Source organism: Balearica regulorum, chromosome 12, assembly GCF_011004875.1.
Source record: "Balearica regulorum gibbericeps isolate bBalReg1 chromosome 12, bBalReg1.pri, whole genome shotgun sequence".
Taxonomy (NCBI): domain Eukaryota; kingdom Metazoa; phylum Chordata; class Aves; order Gruiformes; family Gruidae; genus Balearica; species Balearica regulorum.
In genome coordinates this window covers 4,367,128-4,385,428 of record NC_046195.1, presented here as the reverse complement: position 1 = coordinate 4,385,428, position 18,301 = coordinate 4,367,128, and the positions used below count along the sequence as shown (strand labels likewise).

Sequence of the window (18,301 nt, the reverse complement as noted above, 5' to 3'; positions counted from 1 at the left end):
CTGTATCCGCCAACTATAGGAAAAGCCAAGGTACTTGCAGCTCCACGTGCATGACTATTCTTACCTCTCCATAAGTAGCACCAGGACAAGAAAATCATAACTTGCCTTACATGCTCTAGAAAGCCCAAAACTAGAGATCTAAATCACTTTATACAGCTTGCCCTGCTGATTAATCATTTCATTTACCATGGTCCCGTTTACAATGTATTTATAGTGATTTTGCATAAATTACTTCAGAAAATTGTATGTTCTCCTGTATAATATCTCTCTTCCAACATCATGCATGTCAAATGGACTAGCTCTATGAATTCAGTCTTTAAGATGAAAAATTAATCATAAATAAATTTAGGCCAGTATTTGCGTAACAGCACATCCTTGGGCTCCAGTCGCAAGTCTTAATAGCAGGGTCTACTTCTCAACCATTGCTGCTAAGTGATCTGCCCCCAATAACTGGCTTTGCATCTACTCCAATTACACATCTGCCTGCTTCATATCTTTCCAGATGTTCTTCAGACTCCTGTAGGATTTCTTCCCAGCAGAATGACCAAAGACCTAGAAAGGATCCGGAGGCACTAATTCATTGATTTGCCTCATAACAGTATAAATACAGGTACAAATACAAGCTGTGCAAGGGACACCGCACATTCAAATATTGACTTCTACTACCACTAGCTTACAGAGTGCTCCTGTACCAGACTGAGAAAAGCCTTTCTTCTTGCTTTGATCCATGTGCAGATGCGGGGAAATGGAGTACTCTAGATGACAGAGCAACATTACATATTCCCAGCTTTTCATGATCATGGGCTTTGAGCCATTCATGTTCCAGACTTCACTTGTTGCAGACTTTTGAAGACCTAACTTTGTGCACTGCAGCTTTTAAAGGCCTAGCCGTAGACGAGACAAGACTAAGGCTCAGCACTGAGACCAAAACTTCATCCTTACGTTGTTTTCTGTTACTTGAATTGCATCACTAGGACTAAACTTAATTTAGCATTTCCCATCCTTTGTCAACTGAATGAGAGGCTTAAGCTAAATATTAGAAAGACTTTTCCATGTTTCAAAACAATAAATCTAATGAAGTTCAAATTTCATACCAATACATTACAACATATTTTCTGTAGATAGAGTAAAAAGATTTTAAAAGGCGGCTGAATTACTTAAAAGCTTTTTTCCCCCCACATAATTTTTATACTACGACAATTTACACACTACTGCAGGATACCTCAAACAATAATTTTCAACAAAGCACCATATGTAGCTTATGAGGCTCATCCTCAGGAAAAGTAGTACTTTAGGAACTAATGATGTGACAGTTTTCCTTACCCGATTTTGTTGAGCAGATACCTCCCACCCTAAAAAGGCCTGTGGCTGAGCACAGTTCCAAGCAGGATAGGAAAATGTTACACCTCTGAGACAGATAGTCACACGCTGTAGCAAAGTGCTATAAAAAGCTAAGGCTCAGTGACTCTCTCTTCACCTAACCTCTCAAAAATAACAGCAAACTACACCAGCAATGACACCGTGAAGAGAAACCTGAGAAGGTAAGTCTCTGACAGCGCAGAGCTGCAGGTAGAGCCAAAGGTCCATGCTGTTAGGCCTCTGAACAATCGAACAGCCTCATGTTTCTGACATGGGGTACGCTGTGCATAAGACACAGTCACAGGTTGCCTGCGCAAACACCGCCCTCAGACCCACAACCAGGTCAGCTATTCCTTCCCGTCTTGTTGCACAGCCGAAGCCCATTCTCCACCCCATCAGGGCTCCCCAAAGCTTCTCCTTAAACTATCCTTCCCTCAGCAAAGTCACTCACTCCAAGGAGGGCCCCTTCTGAAACCTTCACCTTCTCTGCTCATCACAAGCTCTGCCTGCAAACCAAACTTCTGCCCCCGAACCCCAGCAACACACCTGGTCACCCCAGCTGCAGCACAGCTCTGGCCATCCTCCATAAGCACTCCCATTCCTCCTGCCATATCATCTCTTCATCAGGCTCACAATCATCTCCAGGTGACAAAGACCTTACTGTTGGGCAGGGACAGCAGGGCAATCTGGCCCACCACTGCTTTTAATTCCTCTCACTGAAACATGCATGCTAAAAATAACACACTGCCTACCACTCCAGCACTGAAGGTGATAAAATTTATGTGAAGACAGAGTAGATGTTTAAATGAAAAGATGGAGAATGTCAGCCAATTCACAAGAGTGACCATATGGAAAAGACAAAGATAAAAGAAATGCCTCTGAGTCCTCTCACATCCTCAACTGAACACTGTTAAATATATACCTCTTTTCTTTCCCTGCCACGTAAAACTTCCCTGATCTACACAGAAACGTCAATAGGAACAATACCTCTTATTATAAGAAAAAAAGTCACCAGATGCACAGTAAATTGAGTCAGACCAGCACAGACCAGAGGTTAACACGATAAACAGTGAACAGAGCTTCTAGAGTCAAAAGGAGCCAGGCTTACCTCGCTCCTTGAGGTTGCAGGACACGGGCACGGTGTAGGGATCTTGATCCTCAAGAGGGAGCGCTGTCCATCACAGCCCAACAAGCCTTCCCTCTTGCTTCAGCATGTGGCTATCAGCGAACCTACTAGTCCTCCCCGGCTAAAAGGCCAGCTGGTGCTAAGGTGACAGCTACTCTTCGGTCCCACACAGCACCACAGTGGTTCTCCTGAAACTTGCCATTTTGATCCGCTTTCTCCGGGAGCCTACGCTTACTCCCAAGCCAAGCTGCCTGTGGTTGCAGCGAGCGCCCACTCCCCGCGGGGTGTCGCCACAGGTGAGGGGAATAACGGTAACGACCCCCACTCTCCCGCAGGCCTGGGGCTGCTCGGCAGCCGGCACGCGCCGGGCACGAGGGCGGCCCCTCACGGCAGCGCCTCCATTTTCTCCTCAACGGCCCAACGGGCGAAACCCGCGGTTGCGGTTCTGCAGGCCCCCGTCCCAACCCCTGGGCTGCGTCCCCGGCACGGAGGGCCCCCCCCCCCCGGCTCTCTCCTCAGCCGCCCACTCCCGAGGGCCACGGGCCTACCGCCGCCGGTGGGACAACCCGCCCACCTGCTTTCCCCGGGGCGGCTCCCGCCTCCGCCCGCTCGGGGCAGCCGTGAGGGGAGGGACAGGCGGCGCGCGCGGGGAAGGCGGGAGGCCCGGGCCGCCGCGCGCCGCAGCGCCCCCTGCCCACGTGCCGAAGGGCAGCTCGGCCCCTGCCAGCGCCTCCAGCTCTGCCCCGCGGGCGCGTTCCTGCAGCGCTGCACAGAGCGCGGCCTGCGCTTCCCGCGCCACCCGCACGGCGGATTTCACACTGGCGCCACAGGGACCGAGCGTTCCCGGAGAGACAAACCGGCTCATCAACCCGCACCCTGCTTACCTTGTCACTGTGTGTCACAGTGACACGCCAGCTCGCATGCAGAGAAAGGAAGAGAAGACACTCGTCCTACTTTGCAAAATTTTATTAGCAAATCAGAATAGCAAATATATTGGTTGGTTTTGACAGTCTGTACTATTTCCAAGTACACAAAAATCAGTATTTCACTTAATAAAAATATAGGCACACAGATTGAAAAACATCACCACTACAATAACAATAAAACCTCTTATTTAAAAAAAAAATACTTGCTCACTTTCAGACTATCACTTCCCTTAGCTCCAGGTTTTTTACTGCTCAAAAATAATACACAGAAAATAGACATCACCACCACCCCCCCCAGCAAAATAATTCTATAACATAAATTGTGCTATCAAAGTGTACTACTTCTCCCCTCCCACACCCCCCCATCCCTTCCATGCCTTCCCACCCCTTAATAAAAGGAACCTCTAGGTTGTTCCTCAAAACCCACCGACAGTATGAAACCAACCCTGCACCCAGGGAGGTGCCCTCCATTACTGTAAACTGTTTAACTAGACTACGCTTCTCTGAAGCGGGGCCAAATTTCCACCTCAGTGAACAACAGAGTGATAAATAGAATACCACATTTGGATAAGCACAGTAAAACTTCCTAATAAATCACAAACATTAGTCCGGAGAACAAGAGATTATACACTCACAGCGTATTCCTACCTGGAACGATCAGGGAATCGTTCGGCTTGACACAAGTGCTGCTCGTTGTGGTTTCTGTGCCATGAATAATGCCACACCACTCAAAAGCCACATGAAGCTACAAAACAACTGAGTGCCATAGAGAAAGGCCAAACCTGCTGCTCTCCCCTGACTAAGCCAACGCTCCTGCCCTTAGCTGACCCGGGCAAAAAGATGACTTAAGACCAAACACCATCAGCTGTCTGCAATGTCTGTCATGTCAAAACACCACCTTACATTTTTTATTAATGTGGAATTAATAAGCTGGAGCTTATAGCTTCACACTGCCTTGCACTCCTCTGTCTGCCTTTCTACTGCATTGCTCAACAGTTGCTAGGATTTTACATAAGAAGAATGACCTCATATCTGTGAGAGCACAATTCTGATGCAACAACTTAACAGCTATTTTAACCAGGGCTTAATTTTCAGACATGTGATTTATGCACACATCCCGCAATCTCTACTTTGGAAACTGAAGGTGTTTTGAAACTCCAGGACTCCAGAAAAATACCACTGGCTCAAGGTTTATTTGGTTTTTCATAGCCCAGGGAATGAACTAGCACATGGAACAGGGAAAGCAGGAAGCAAAATTTGGTAAGCTGGCCAGCTTTTCATCCCAATACATATTTTTAGTGTTCTATTTATGAACAATTCCCTCCAGACACTGAAACAATAGCTTTTCCCATTACTGCTCCCTCTTAATATATATATTACTACAGCACTTTTTGAGGATTCTGCCTCAGAAGTTACACAAAGCCCAGAAATACACCTTTTAATTCAATGTGAAAAGAAGCCCATGGCCTGCTCCTTATCCCTTTGCCAGGCACATGCCACAGGCTATGGCTGGGCAAGACATGAAATAAAAGGAAATTAAATAAATAGTAACAAAATGCAGTGCCATATTTGCCCAGACATTCATTCTCTTTCTTCCACAATTGCCATATCTACATTCTCTTTGACTTCCTGCAACCTTCCCAGTCCAGTTTCACCTCCACCCCCTACATGTCCCCCTGATACTCATTCCTCTCCACTGCTTCACGGCCCACCACCACCCCCACCCCCACTATCTCCTGCTTTTTATGTTTCTTCCCTGAAATCCTGCTTTATGCCTCTCTCCTCTGATGCTTCTCCTTCATTTCCTTCCTTTCATAGAAATATTTTCTCATCACCTGCATTTTAGTCTCTGCCTAAGCAAGGATACAAAGCTACAAATAAAAGTAGCATATTTTTCTTTCTTAGAAACTGGAAGCCAGGCAAAATTAACCTGATACTAGTTTTCAATGCCATTTCACACCTTCAGCTCTAAAACCTCAGTCTAGAAGTGACAACCATAAAGCCAAACAAACCCACTTTCCTTTATCAATCTATAGTTGGTTTTAGTAGGCATGCTTTCTGATTTTTAATTTATTAAATGACAAAATAAATATAAGCTTCTAACAACTAATATATTCAATGAAAAAATAACCTAGTCTATGTACATTTTTTGGTACCAAGTGAACAATACTGGCTAGAAATTAATATAGTTAAAATGATGCAACTTCCAAGCATGAAGACGTTACATCAACAGCAAAGTGCTCACTTCCTCCATTTTGGATACAACCCCCTGAATAAAACACAGATGTTTGTAGTTTGGGCTACATGTAAACAGCACCTACACAAATAGGTGATAATGAGTCTCCAATTTGCTGACAACAGATTAAAACAATAACAAAGTCTAATAAAGACTATTTCTTCATATACCTTGGGTTTTTAAGTGTCCTGTTTTGGTGAAATTATTCTGCCATTATTCTGTAAAAACGTTGTATTTGAGTGCATGTAAGTCACTACAGAATTTCTTCTCTTTTTCATCCAAAAATTGTCCTGGCCTATCTCATCCCCTCAGTGGCCAGAATCAGTTGTACTCAAATTTACAACGGCAGGTGTGTTAATCGTCAGCCAATGATGGTGGCCAGAGTACAATTCTTATTGCAGTACAGAACTGTTTACTGCTTGGTCCATGAAATCAGGGTTATTATATGTAATGGCACTATGATCCTCTCTTCAATAACAGCAGTAACAGAGTACTGCACGCAGCTAACAAAACCCATCAGATATCTGCCATCAAATATTTATGCTACTAACAAATATAAATATTGTATTTAAAATTTCCTTAACAGTCAATAACAATTTCCCTGACTGAAATAATAATGCACACAGTCTTAATCATTGTGCGGAATATGAATTATTCCACAGTAAAAGAGTATCAGTAGAAACCCTCCATCCTGAGTGTAATTGATAACGCAAACTGAAGTATCACTGAAACGCTCAACATATAAAAGCACTCCAATCAGTGCTTGTGCTGAGGCACTTCCCTGGGAATCTGGATCCCCAATTGTCCAAAAAGCTCAGATGACATTTAATAACATCATCCAGGTGCTGGTGTCGTGCGACAAGTGAGAAGCATCATACCACGGATTCCGACAAGAAGTCAAGGTCTGCTGTCACGGCTGCTTTTTTCATCAAGGATGAACGTTTCCTCTGTCTCCTGTCCGTGGAATTCTCACCACATTATGATATGCTGCTTCTTCTCTGATGAGAGGCTTCTCTTTGTGCAAGATCCTCACTGTCACTTTCACAGTTTCTCTGAAATAGAAAGGCCACATAAACGCGATACCGTGCTCCTAAATGTGATGTTCTAATATTATTAGCGTATCCATCTATTGAGAGAAGTAAAGCTAGTAGCAAACTGTTTCATTCCAGAAAGTCCCATGTGCTGCAGGGGTCCCCCACCCTCCATTGCACAGGTGGTCACAAGAGCAGCAGTGCAGACTCGCTCCACGACCGCTCATTTCTCAGGCTGACAGCACCGTCACTGCCATGGTATCCAAATATAATCTGCAGCCTCCGTGCTGCTCCTTTACAGAATAAATGCGGCTAGCACCTAAAGGGTTAATAGAGTCACCAGCTCTCCCTGCCCAACATTTCTGTCACAGTAGCACAACTTACAGCAGTCATTAAAGACTCACAAGGGATGCCACATCCTGTCTGGTTTCCCCCTCAAAACCATTGCCATCCTGCTCAGCTGTGCACCCATGTAAGGCCAGCAAAAATCACTGCACAGTAAAATGGGTCCTTGTCTTCTTCCCCTTTGAGAAAGGTACCTACCAAACTTTCATCCTGTATTAGGACCTTTTTCACCAGCGAACGAGATAAGTGGTTGCACAATGACACAATACGGTAAGAAAGCTATGGAGAGAGGGAAGAATGAAAATTTGACCACACGTGTAGTGCACACATATCCAAACATATTTCATTTATCTACTGCATATTACAGTTTTACATTCAAGCTCTATCTTGCCCTCTGATCCCATCAGGCTTGGGAAGCCTTACATAAGAAGAATTAAAGGCTCGCTGTCATACCTTCCATCGCCTTCTAGCATATTGCCTTTTGAAGTTTTCCATGTTAACAACAGATGCTTGCCGAACCAATGCCTGTCGCTTGTCCACCGGCTGGAAGATAAGAGAGCAATTTTATGGCTTGGCTTCCTTTGGTGCTTGAAATAACAAAAGATTCTTCACACGCTCTGGAGTCGGCTGAAAAGAACGCTGGCTGGCGAAGCTGTGGATTCATATAGGTAAAAGCAGAAGAAAAGTAATTAAATCTAGTGCACCCTGTGCCTGGACAGGACCCCTTTGATTTCAAACAAAATCCTAAAACTAGTGCACAGTCTGTGGTCACACTTGGCCCTCCGCACAATATTGTTCTGCGCAGTTCCACTGCTGCCCTTTTCTAGCCACTTGACCTGGCACAAAAGGTGGATCACGGGGCACAGGCTTTGCTCCAGCCTCCACTTCTTTCTAAAGAAAGAATGGCAATACCTAGGTATGGAAAAATAGGAAGAAAAAAAAAATATATATATAATCAGAATTCAGACATGTACCTAAGATTTTTGGATGCCAATCTTGATGTTCCACAAGCCCTGACACAGTCCTTCTGAAAATGAAGCACCTTTCAAGGCCAAAACCACATCAAAATTTACAGGTTTTTGTCTATGCATCTGATAGACTGAGGGAAAAGTTGTTGAAAACTGGATCTGGTAAAAATGAAGAGAGAAAGGCCAGGAATCAACCCTTCAAAGATTATGGAGTCTGTGGAGTGACAACCATTCCAGCAGTTCTGATCCATCTACATAGGAGGTGGATAACCCAGACATATATATATTATATAATATTATAATATCATTATATAATTTTATATATATTAAAAATATTATTAATTATACTGAACTGGACTAGAATGCAACCAAACCAGACAACCTGACAAAGCAAGAGTACCAAAGGAGAATGGAAAACACATCTGTGAGGTTTTAAACCTTTTTTTCAGCAAAATAATTGATAATATTTATGAGACAACAAATTCACTTTTCTCACCAGATGCTATAGGTATAGCATTTGTGCAGATAGCTCAGCAGTAATTCAAGGAGCCAAGCTATCAGCTAGGCCTCTTTCTCATTTAGATGTATACACTGTCTGCATACCACAGAACTGGGACATTTAAGGATTAAATATCATTTCCTTATGCTGCAAGTGGCTAGCATGGTGAAACAAAACACTGAGTAGAAGTCAATTTGAGGTAGAAAATAATGTCACTGGCTAGATGTCAGCCGTACAATCATCGTGAAAAATTTCTGAGTGCCCTTTCAGCAGTAGAACCATCACTGAATCAAAATAGCTCACTTGACAGTACTCCAGACTGTTAATAACTGGCTTTCAATTTCTAAATAGCCTGCAAACTAATGACCATGTCATTTTCTCAATCATCAGGGTATCTTCCCAAAAGCAGTATGTCAGTGACTTCCTTCAGCTCAGAGAGCACTAGCCTCAAGGACTGAGTCACAACAATATTAACCTCACCCAAACACACTCAGGAACAGAGTAGCCTCATCTAATGTTCCTTCTCATCATGCCAGTGCAGTTGTTCGTAAAGAAAATCTACAGCCACAGAAAATATGAGATCATGGCTGAGGCAAGGCAGACTCTCTTTCTTGACAGTCTTTTCTGCAGATAGTAACTCTCACTAAGTTTTAAGTTACTTGTTAAGAATTAAAACTCTCTCGTAAAAAAAATCCTGTGTTCTGGTTCCCCCTGGACAGTATCTTGTGGGGCTTCCAGCTCTACGGAACCTGCAGAAACGATGACTGAAGCATTTTGGGAGAGAAAAAAAAAAAACCGGACCTAAGTAAAATTCTCAATACTGCTGGTCACAGTGGAGCCCAATTCTCCTCAGCCACCAACACCAGCTTGCTAGGGACATATCCTGGCTATCCACACTACTGTGAAGCTTTTGAAAATTTTACGTCTCGTGCAAAGAAAGATTGCACAGAGAGTACATCCGGTTTCCATCCTCCACCAAGTACAATGACAGAAACAACAATCCCCCTGCTGAATAATTGTTCTCAGAACTCTGAATTTTCACCAGCCCCTGCACATCTTTATGAGGACATGGCAGTGACAGGTCCACCATACGCATACCACAAATTGGATGACAGTATTTTTTAATCTTTTTATCTCAAAGTAGGAAACATTTTTCTTAATAATGTTATGAACAACAACAGTTCAATTTAGTTAGGTCATTCACTTCTCTGGAAAAGGAGAAGGGATGCTGGGCAGTGAAAGACATACAGATATGCATGTGTGTGCGCATGTACACAAAGATCCACTCTGGATGGACTTCAGCAGCAATGCAGGGATGCTTGGCTACTATTTCACTGTTTCTCGTCACTGCCTAAGAGTCACCTTGCAGCAAATTCACAGAGCTAAGCAAAGGGGCTGTAAACTAGCCGCAGAACCTAGGCTAGCAACTCTTTGCTGTACACAGAAGCTCGACATCTCTTTTCAGTCACTAACTACACGACCAGGGAACAATCACATCCTGCATAAATAGCCATTTATCATGTCCAAAACTGAGATGGGTACATCTGTGCATATTAATACAGTATAATCACATGACTTTTGAAATACAAGACAGCAGAGCGTGATTCAAGTTTAGACAAACTTTTCTTTTACTTTCTAAAGCTTAAGAAAAGAAAAATCTTCACAACAAGAACATTAGTCTCAAACCCCACACCACAGATTCCATTAGTTGTAGCTTTGTCATCACCTTTACTATAGAAAGCAAACCAGAGGTCTATGTTATCACTTATCACTCAGAAATTAGTATTTGCACTGTAAAATTACAGACACAGTCATTTGATCAGTTCATTACAAATTCCCAATTGTGTCTTTTGAATAGGATTTCTTTGGTATAGGACAGGAAACTTAGCCGAATTTTAAACTAAATGATTATTCAACATCTAACACCTTTGATAAGAGATTTCACCCTGCATAACTGGCCTAAAAAAATAATCTTGTCTTCAGCAGCAGCTGTTTCACAGAGAATTTCCACAGTACTAGCTAAATGTTGAATTGGTACACCATTTAGTTTGTTTTACAGGACAGATTTAACCTTTGCAAATATTTCTCTCATATGTTCTATAGAAGTGCCTGCAGCAGGTCCACACAACTGTTTCCTTTATTCAACCAAAGATGCTATCATGAGATCTTTATTAGTTTCCAGGCACCCAAATTCTAGCAAGTACAGACTGACCTACTCTTTATTCCAAGTCAATTACTTAGTTATCTTCAGGAACTGTAATACATGATTAAGTACGATATAGGCAATGCAAAAGGCTGTAGAGTTAGCTATGTCCATACCACTCTGATTATCTAGTGCCTGTAAGTTCAGACACCAAACACGGGAAAAAAAAACTTCAACACTACAAACTGCTGGGAGTTTAGGGTTTTGGTCAGCATCTCATCCAATACATCTGAATTTCTTATTTAGTTGTAGGTGGGTTTGGGGTTTTTTTGGTAGAATCTATGCACTGAAATTTTTTTCAGCAGCTCTACATGGAAACAGGCAGCAAACCCTGCACCTAGCCTGATCTACATCATTACTGATTTGATTCTGGTATATCAAGATTCAACCCTGCAAGGAACTCTTCACAGCGAGATCTATTTAACAGCTCCATTAGTGATTCATCGATATCTGCGTTGAAAACAGAGTCAAAGTTTCCATTCACATAGGCTTCATTTTCCAGTTGAAAACTACTCATCAAATCCTGTATCCACTTGAGTTCCTCAGAAAGTTCTTGACTGAGAGATTCATACTGACTCTGCAGATCAGCATATTTCCCAGTTATGCCTGTAAGACTAGCACCTACAGTCTTGATATCATCTTGTAGATGTCTTTTCAGGGATTCAATTTTACGGTATTCATACTTCAGCTGAGACAGCTTGTGCCTCACGCTTTCATTCTCTTCTTTATACCAAGCTTCTTTCTCATTATAAATGGAAACCAGAGCATCCATGTCCTCCTGCAAGGAATCGTGGGATGCAGCCAAAGTGCTGAAACCCTGTTCCATAAGCGAAATGTCTTCTACTACCCGGGCAAAGCGCTCAAAGTTGATGTAGGTGTTATTGGGAGGCATACTTGAATGGCACTTTATGGTGTACTCTCTCAGGCGTTTTGTCTTCAGCTGTGTGTTGTCAACCTTCTTGTTTTCTTGGACTTTTGTTTCTTCTTTCAGCTGGTTAGTCGTCAGACAGAGGAACCAATATTACTGAACGTTTACGAGACAGTGCAGTAATTCAAAAAACTCTACACAAAGGATGCAGCCTGAACTTCCACAATGCTGGGAGATTCTTTGCTCCCACAGATTTTCCTTCATGCATTTGATTAAAAGAAAAGAAAAGAAAACAAACACCACAAACACAAACCCCAAAATGAATGCGATAAACTATGTGTGTTTCATTCCAATGTGGTAAGTGTAAGTAACAGGGCTGCAGTTTATTTTCATGTCAATTTTTCACAGTTAACAATCTCATAGTTATCAATATTTGTAAGAGGAAAAACAACAATCCTGAAAACACTCCAGTTAATGTTTTGTGCAATGCAGAGCAAAAACTGAATTTCAAACATCCTCGTTAGTCATGCTGAGATTAGCTAAACGCATTTTCAATAAGAGACTTATCCACAAAAGCAAGCAATGTTTACAATGAAAAGAATTTATACAGACATATGAATGTAAGCAAATCACCACACTTGGTACAGCAGTTTTATCTTGAGAGAAGTTATATTTTCCACATTGGCTGTAGTCAACTTTCAACTCAACAAAGCACTAAACCCAAGACGTAGTATATGTGCATGCAAACTGAGCAAATGCAAAGCATAGTCTAATGTAGGATACTCTAAGTGCAAACATGAAAGCTTTATCCTCCTCTTTTTTGAAAGTTATGATAATAAAAGTAGTAATTTGCAGAAATCCAAGGATTTAGACAATTTCTTTCCAGTGCATCTCGCTGAGACACTGAGGGTCTCTAAGTACTTAGAGGCCATTTTTCCATTTAACACACCAATAAAGGGTGAGAGTATTATCTCTGCTTTGCTCATGGTCAAAAGTAGTATTTGTCTCTTTTTTCAGTCTTACCGTTATCCACGGATGAGACAGAGCTTCCTGAATCGTAAGCCGTTTCCTAAAAAAACCCCACAAAAAACCCCCCATAGACTTGAATGAGAAATACCTTGTACACAAGTCCATTGACCCACACTTCTCCCAGGCTTCGTATGAAGCATTATCAAGATAATGCCAGAACTAACTGTCAAATTTCTGGGTTATGTTTCTCCATGAAGCAGATTGCTTTTGTGTAGTTTAGTAACTGTCCTAAGTTTCAGTAAGGAGCTGTCCTCACTTCACACAATTTGAATTCTTACTTGATCGAAATCTATCTGTATTATTGTGTATCCTTCCATAAAAAGTGATAAAAAATGACTGTTCTGTTCATCCTACATGCTTAGAAAATAAATTCTCTCCATACACCTTTAATACAACTGTGTCTGAATCAAGGTATACAACATGAATTATATCAGAACTGTCCTTTGCAACACTGTATTACATCACTGCAGAAGCTGCCACTTCCTGAAAGCAACATTTCCGAGAGGAATACTTCAAACCTAATGAAACCTGATCAATCCTAAGTTCCTTCTGCATTGTGGCAGTTCAGTAAACAACACATTGAGAGTGCTGAGAAGCAAAGGTAGAAACACAGCACTGCACAGGGACTGCCTCTGTACGTGGGACAAACAGCAGTATCACCGACTTGTCCTTTCTTAAAAGGAGGTTGCTAGACCTGTGCAAACCTCTTGTCAAACCCCAGCTACTCTAACCTATTCCAAGGCCTAAGGATTTGCAGAAATCTTGACCAAACAGCTTGCCTCTTTTGAATATCTATATTCTCCCCTAATGAAGCCATTAGAAAGAACTGCAACGGCCTGACCTCCATCCAGGACAAACAGGGTTATGGGGAAGGAGACGCTACTTATGCGTGCACTTTATTAAAAGCAAGAAAAAACACTTTAAAAAAGGTCTATGTTTCCTACGAACTGGGAATAAAGATCTGCATAGCTGTCACATAAATTCTAGGCGATTGCGACAGATGCAGAGAGACATAAGGAACAATTCCACTATGAGCACACATTAAGATTTTTCTGCCCTTGCACCATTAGGAACTTATTCTGGGATCACATCACCTGCTTGCAAGCAGTTCATAACGGACTGAACCACTGGAGTGGTAGTTACCCAGAACTAGAGATTTTGCACACCATTTTCGGCCCTTCGCCTACAACCTGTTGTACCAGCTTGACTCAGGTGAGAATTCAGTCCTGAAAGGGAAATTTAACTGAGGAGATTTTGGTTCCTTTTGTTAGGGCTTCTGGGCGCAGTGATTAACTAGGGACACAAGCAGCAGAACTTTGCCTCCTGTCTTGCTCTTGACTGGCAATACACACTGCAGGGAAAGCTTTTTCAGATTACTCATCAGGCTCCATTTCACCTGGTTTATCTTAGAGAAAGATGGATCCTTCTGGATTTTCACTTACCGTGTATCTTTCACCAGGAGTTTCTGAATAAAGTCTTTTGCCAGGTCACTGGTATTGCAGAAAAATTCTTCATCAAATTCATAATTCACAGCTGTGATGTTGGCAAGCGTTTCTTGTTTAGTTTCTCCAAGGAAAGGTGATGCACCACTAAGCCTAGATAAGCCAGAAAGAAGAATCTATTGGAAAAATAAACAGCAGAGGTCCCCTGATGAAATTACAGTGACGGTGTAATATACTCTCAGGACATTTGTGGATCTTGTGTTGTAGCAGCCATACCACGTGGGAAATAACAGGTCCAGCTTTGGCTCACTACATCTGTGGTTATGACTCAGACTCATTTTGAAAGTCTCTAATGCAGCACTAATATGCACACAGACAGAAATGCACAGATTCTCTTAAGCATCTCACTGAAGCCATTGCTAATCAAAGTAGAAAAAGCTTCAGCCGAGGAGTCTCTATCCCTGTGAGCCCACAAACACTACACCAAGCAGAAGCTTCTATCGGATTCAAGCAGATAAAGTAGTGTTTCTACAGATTTTCTTGGGGCAGGAAAAGCCCTGCCCCTGCTGCTTTTCTGCCTGCAAAGCTACTGACAAGTTCCCTGCACAGTGGGTTCAACCGAGAGACCTTTCTCAGCTGGAACCAAAGTACAATGGGTGATCAGAAGTCAGGTGCATGACCTTGCCTAGGAGCCAACTCTGCCAGAGAGGTAGGGCCACGCTGCTCATTAAAAGGAAATCACAAATAAAAGGACTTTGATTGTAGTAAGTTCCAACTGTTTCTGAACAATGCAAAATTTCATTCTCTTGGCACTCTGCTCCAACTGCAAGGATATAATGGAGACATCATCATAATAAAATGTCATTCAGCAATCTTAGACAGAAAAAGCTTTCATCCTGCTTTGCCTATGTCTCAACTGTGACTGACGACCTTCATCTTTGATGACTATTTACCTCTACTCCATAAAACTCAAGTGTCAGAACAGATTCATTACAAACTCTTCCTGCCCTGTGTTCCGTCCCCTCCCCTTCCTCCCTCCCCCAACCCACAGGGATGTTGACTTGCAAGTCTGGTTTACAGGAAATGTTATTTATACCAAGGAAATTGATCTCATCCCCTTTTTAAAATCTTCTGGGCTATTATTATTCTTATCTATTATGTCTGGCTTTGATAGCATAGTTTCAGGATGGAGCAGGCTCAAAACAGGACTGCAGCAAACTCCTGCGATCTAAATTGCAGTTTTGGATACTCAACTGCTTGGTTACACGATTCCTGCTCAACAGACCTGTTACCCTGTCTGTATTGCTGCTACCATGTTGACTGGGAATTTGGGGGTAAGCAGAAAGTTAGATGGGACCACCTGGGCCATTCAGCCCAGTCCCCAGCCACCACAAGTGGTTTTATCCACAGAATAAACATTTGAGTGCATAAACTATTTCCTCTCCCTCTACAATCATACAATGACACCAAAGCAGGTGATGCAACAAGGCAGCATGAGTAAGGTCGTCCAATTGTCTTTGAGGCAGTACATTTCACCACACAAGCCCCAGTCAATCTCTCTTCTTAACAGGTTTTACATACTCTCAAGCTTTTGCCACAAAAGAAGGCTACAAGCAGGCACCTCGCCACAGACCATGGGCATTGTTCCAAAATAAAGCTTGGAGACCTGCCCTAGAGCCTTGGTTTCTTTTTCCTTTCCCAGAACTGTGCCATGAAGCAGCTGTAATTCCACCTTCAGGCCCCTTGCTAGAAGCCAAAGCTAGCAGTGTTCTGTTCGCCTTGATTTTTTTTCCCCCCCTGTTCTCTTTGGGATTCAGTTTTGAGGTCTGTGAAATGGGAGGATTCTCAAACACCTAATGCAAATGACTTCTGTCATACCCTGACTCAGTGCCTGTAAACATCTAACATCAGACCTCAGTAATAAAGGCTTTGCCCTTACAACCCAGTGAATCACTCCACAGGTTTCTGAATTAAGCACTGGTAGGCATTTTGATCTCTACCTGATGATGGCATTCATTTGATTGCTGCCATGTTTGCTTAAGTAGGCAGTATCATTAAACACACCCCATTTATTCAGAATTCTTCAGAGCAAAAGGCTTTAAAATTAACAGGCAACACTAGTTAGAGGCAACACAAATTTCTAGTACATAGCTTATCACACAAGCTGACCCCTCCCATCATAAAAAGGATGCTCTCTTTTTCTGATCATTTGTAGGGAGAAAATTTTCAACCTTAATTACTATGACAATCATTACTAGTCAACCGGGTAAAACAGATCTCCCTCACTGGATACGGTATAGAAACCCACTTCGTTATTCTGTCCCCAGGACAGAACTCTCAATGCAATATAAAAAACCTCGAAAGCAGCTGGCTGGCTGTGCACTACTGTAATCTCATTCCCACCTGCTCATCTTCAGCTCTTAAGTTTTCCTCTCATCATTTATGAACATACAGAAACAGCAATTTGTAAAGTTTAATGTCCTGTCAAGGTCATGTGTCACTGAAGACCAGACTGCTGATAAAAAGCAAGGGTTTGGACAATTTTTTAAGCTCCTTTACCTAAGCTTTGGCTCAACCAGCATCCCTGTCTTTTTCTGCACCACAGGACAGAAGGGAAGTTGTTGCACTGAACCCGATTTCTCAGATCGTAATTCTTTTACAGCTTTTGGAGTCTAAGCATTGGGTATAGCCCAAGAGTGGATTTAATTCCACTACATTTATTTTCCACACTGAAAAGACGATCCCTCCCCTTCAAGCCTCCATACTTGTACTGAGCCCTGAGCTGTGCAGCGCAAATCCCTCTAATACTAGAGCGCACCTTCTTTAAGTTTGGCAGCAAGTTAGTCCTCTGAGTGTCATAAGGAACAGCAGAAGCCCAGGGTAGGAATGTTAGGATGAGGCATTTTCAAGTATGCAGTAACCACCGTGTGCTGCTCCCCAGCAGTCAGAGGAGCTTGATTTCAATGGAAGCAGTTAGGTCCAAGGATCCCTGACCACTTCTGTAATTCTCATATCAAACAAGAGGAAAGAATTCTTGAAGCAACAAGTGCTGTCCCTCCATTGCTTACCTCCATTGTTACACAAGCAGTTTCACAAATTGTCAAGCTCCATCTTAAAACTCTCTCATCTGCTTGACCCCAGTATACCCACGGAACCCCATTACTTTGAGAGTCTAAGCTTGTCATATTTCCTACGTTTATTTATTCATCACTGGATTTATTTCTCACACACTTTTCTTCTAAAAAGCATCTTCCCCCCACCCCCCACCCCCTTGTGTTTACTGACTGCAATGACATTTCCAATCAGCCTTTGCCTTACTAGCTTTATAACAAGCCCTTTTTTCTCCTGTAAGATGAATTCTCAGTTCCTGGGGTCAACTTCTCTGCTCCTATCCCAGCTTAAATTCACCTTTCTGAATACGGGTGACCACATTTATGCATAGTAATCTAGACTGCATAGTAATCTAGACAGCCACCTTTACAAGCAAATTAAAACTTCTCTATTTTCACCTGGAATAACTCACCTTGTAAAAGGTATGATTACTCTTTCTGTTTTTATTCTCTCTACATCCTGGTAGCTCACAGTCCTTCTATAAGCAACCAATACACCTGGGCTTTTCCATTCTCCACCATGTGGAGCTGATGAGGTCCCATCAGACACAGAAATACCCAGTGATGCTACAGACATTTGTTCTTTGTCTGCTCAGAATGCCTCTCTTCTTTTACCGCTTCTTTTAAACTTGAAAAGGCTGCAGGAAAACATTTGCCCATTAGACAAACCACTGCCGACCCCATGTGCGCAGATCCTTTCTTAAATGCCTAAGGGGAAGAGCTGTTTCTTACTAGTGCAACAAAGCTTTAGGAATTTCAACACGAGTATAGAAGTATTGTACTCACAGTATGTACGTGATGACTCCTATGCTCCTAAAAAACAAAAGGAGATTAATTGCAGGGGTTCTACATGACCTGTATTCTTAACGTACACAATACGAAAAAGTCAATAGTAGCCGCTATACAGGGAGGAGAGCCATGGTGGCTTTAGATAACTGCTTACACCTCTCAAAGAATGGTGTTTCAGGGAAAATGTCAATTTTATATATACCTTCAAGTAATGTGGATATTTGAAGTTTCTTTATCTGCTTCTACTCTAGCAGGTATTTACTACCGTACACATCAGGAATACAAAGAAATAGAAGCAAGGATGTTTTATTTGGGGTCATCTCTTTCTGCTTGTCTTCTCAGCAGATCAGATTAGTACACAGGTCTCCTC

General features: G+C 42.4%; 1 protein-coding gene across 5 annotated transcripts in view; it reads right to left on the bottom strand.

Moving 5' to 3' along the window:
* Positions 1-3,801: 3,801 nt before the first annotated feature.
* The window catches only part of DAPK2 (death associated protein kinase 2), a 55,571-nt gene continuing 41,071 nt past the window's right edge, over positions 3,802-18,301 (bottom strand). For 4 of the 5 annotated variants that reach the window (XM_075764918.1, XM_075764920.1, XM_010302016.2 and 1 more), the window contains 4 exons: positions 17,929-17,955; positions 14,033-14,185; positions 12,585-12,630; positions 7,159-11,684 (listed from right to left, as the gene is read on the bottom strand). In XM_075764918.1, the coding sequence (XP_075621033.1) occupies positions 11,049-11,684; positions 12,585-12,630; positions 14,033-14,185; positions 17,929-17,955 (862 nt within the window). In that variant the 3' untranslated portion in view covers positions 7,159-11,048. Of the gene's footprint in view, positions 6,700-7,158; positions 11,685-12,584; positions 12,631-14,032; positions 14,186-17,928; positions 17,956-18,301 lie in introns of those variants that run through there. The other variant, XM_075764921.1, reaches the window with a different exon arrangement.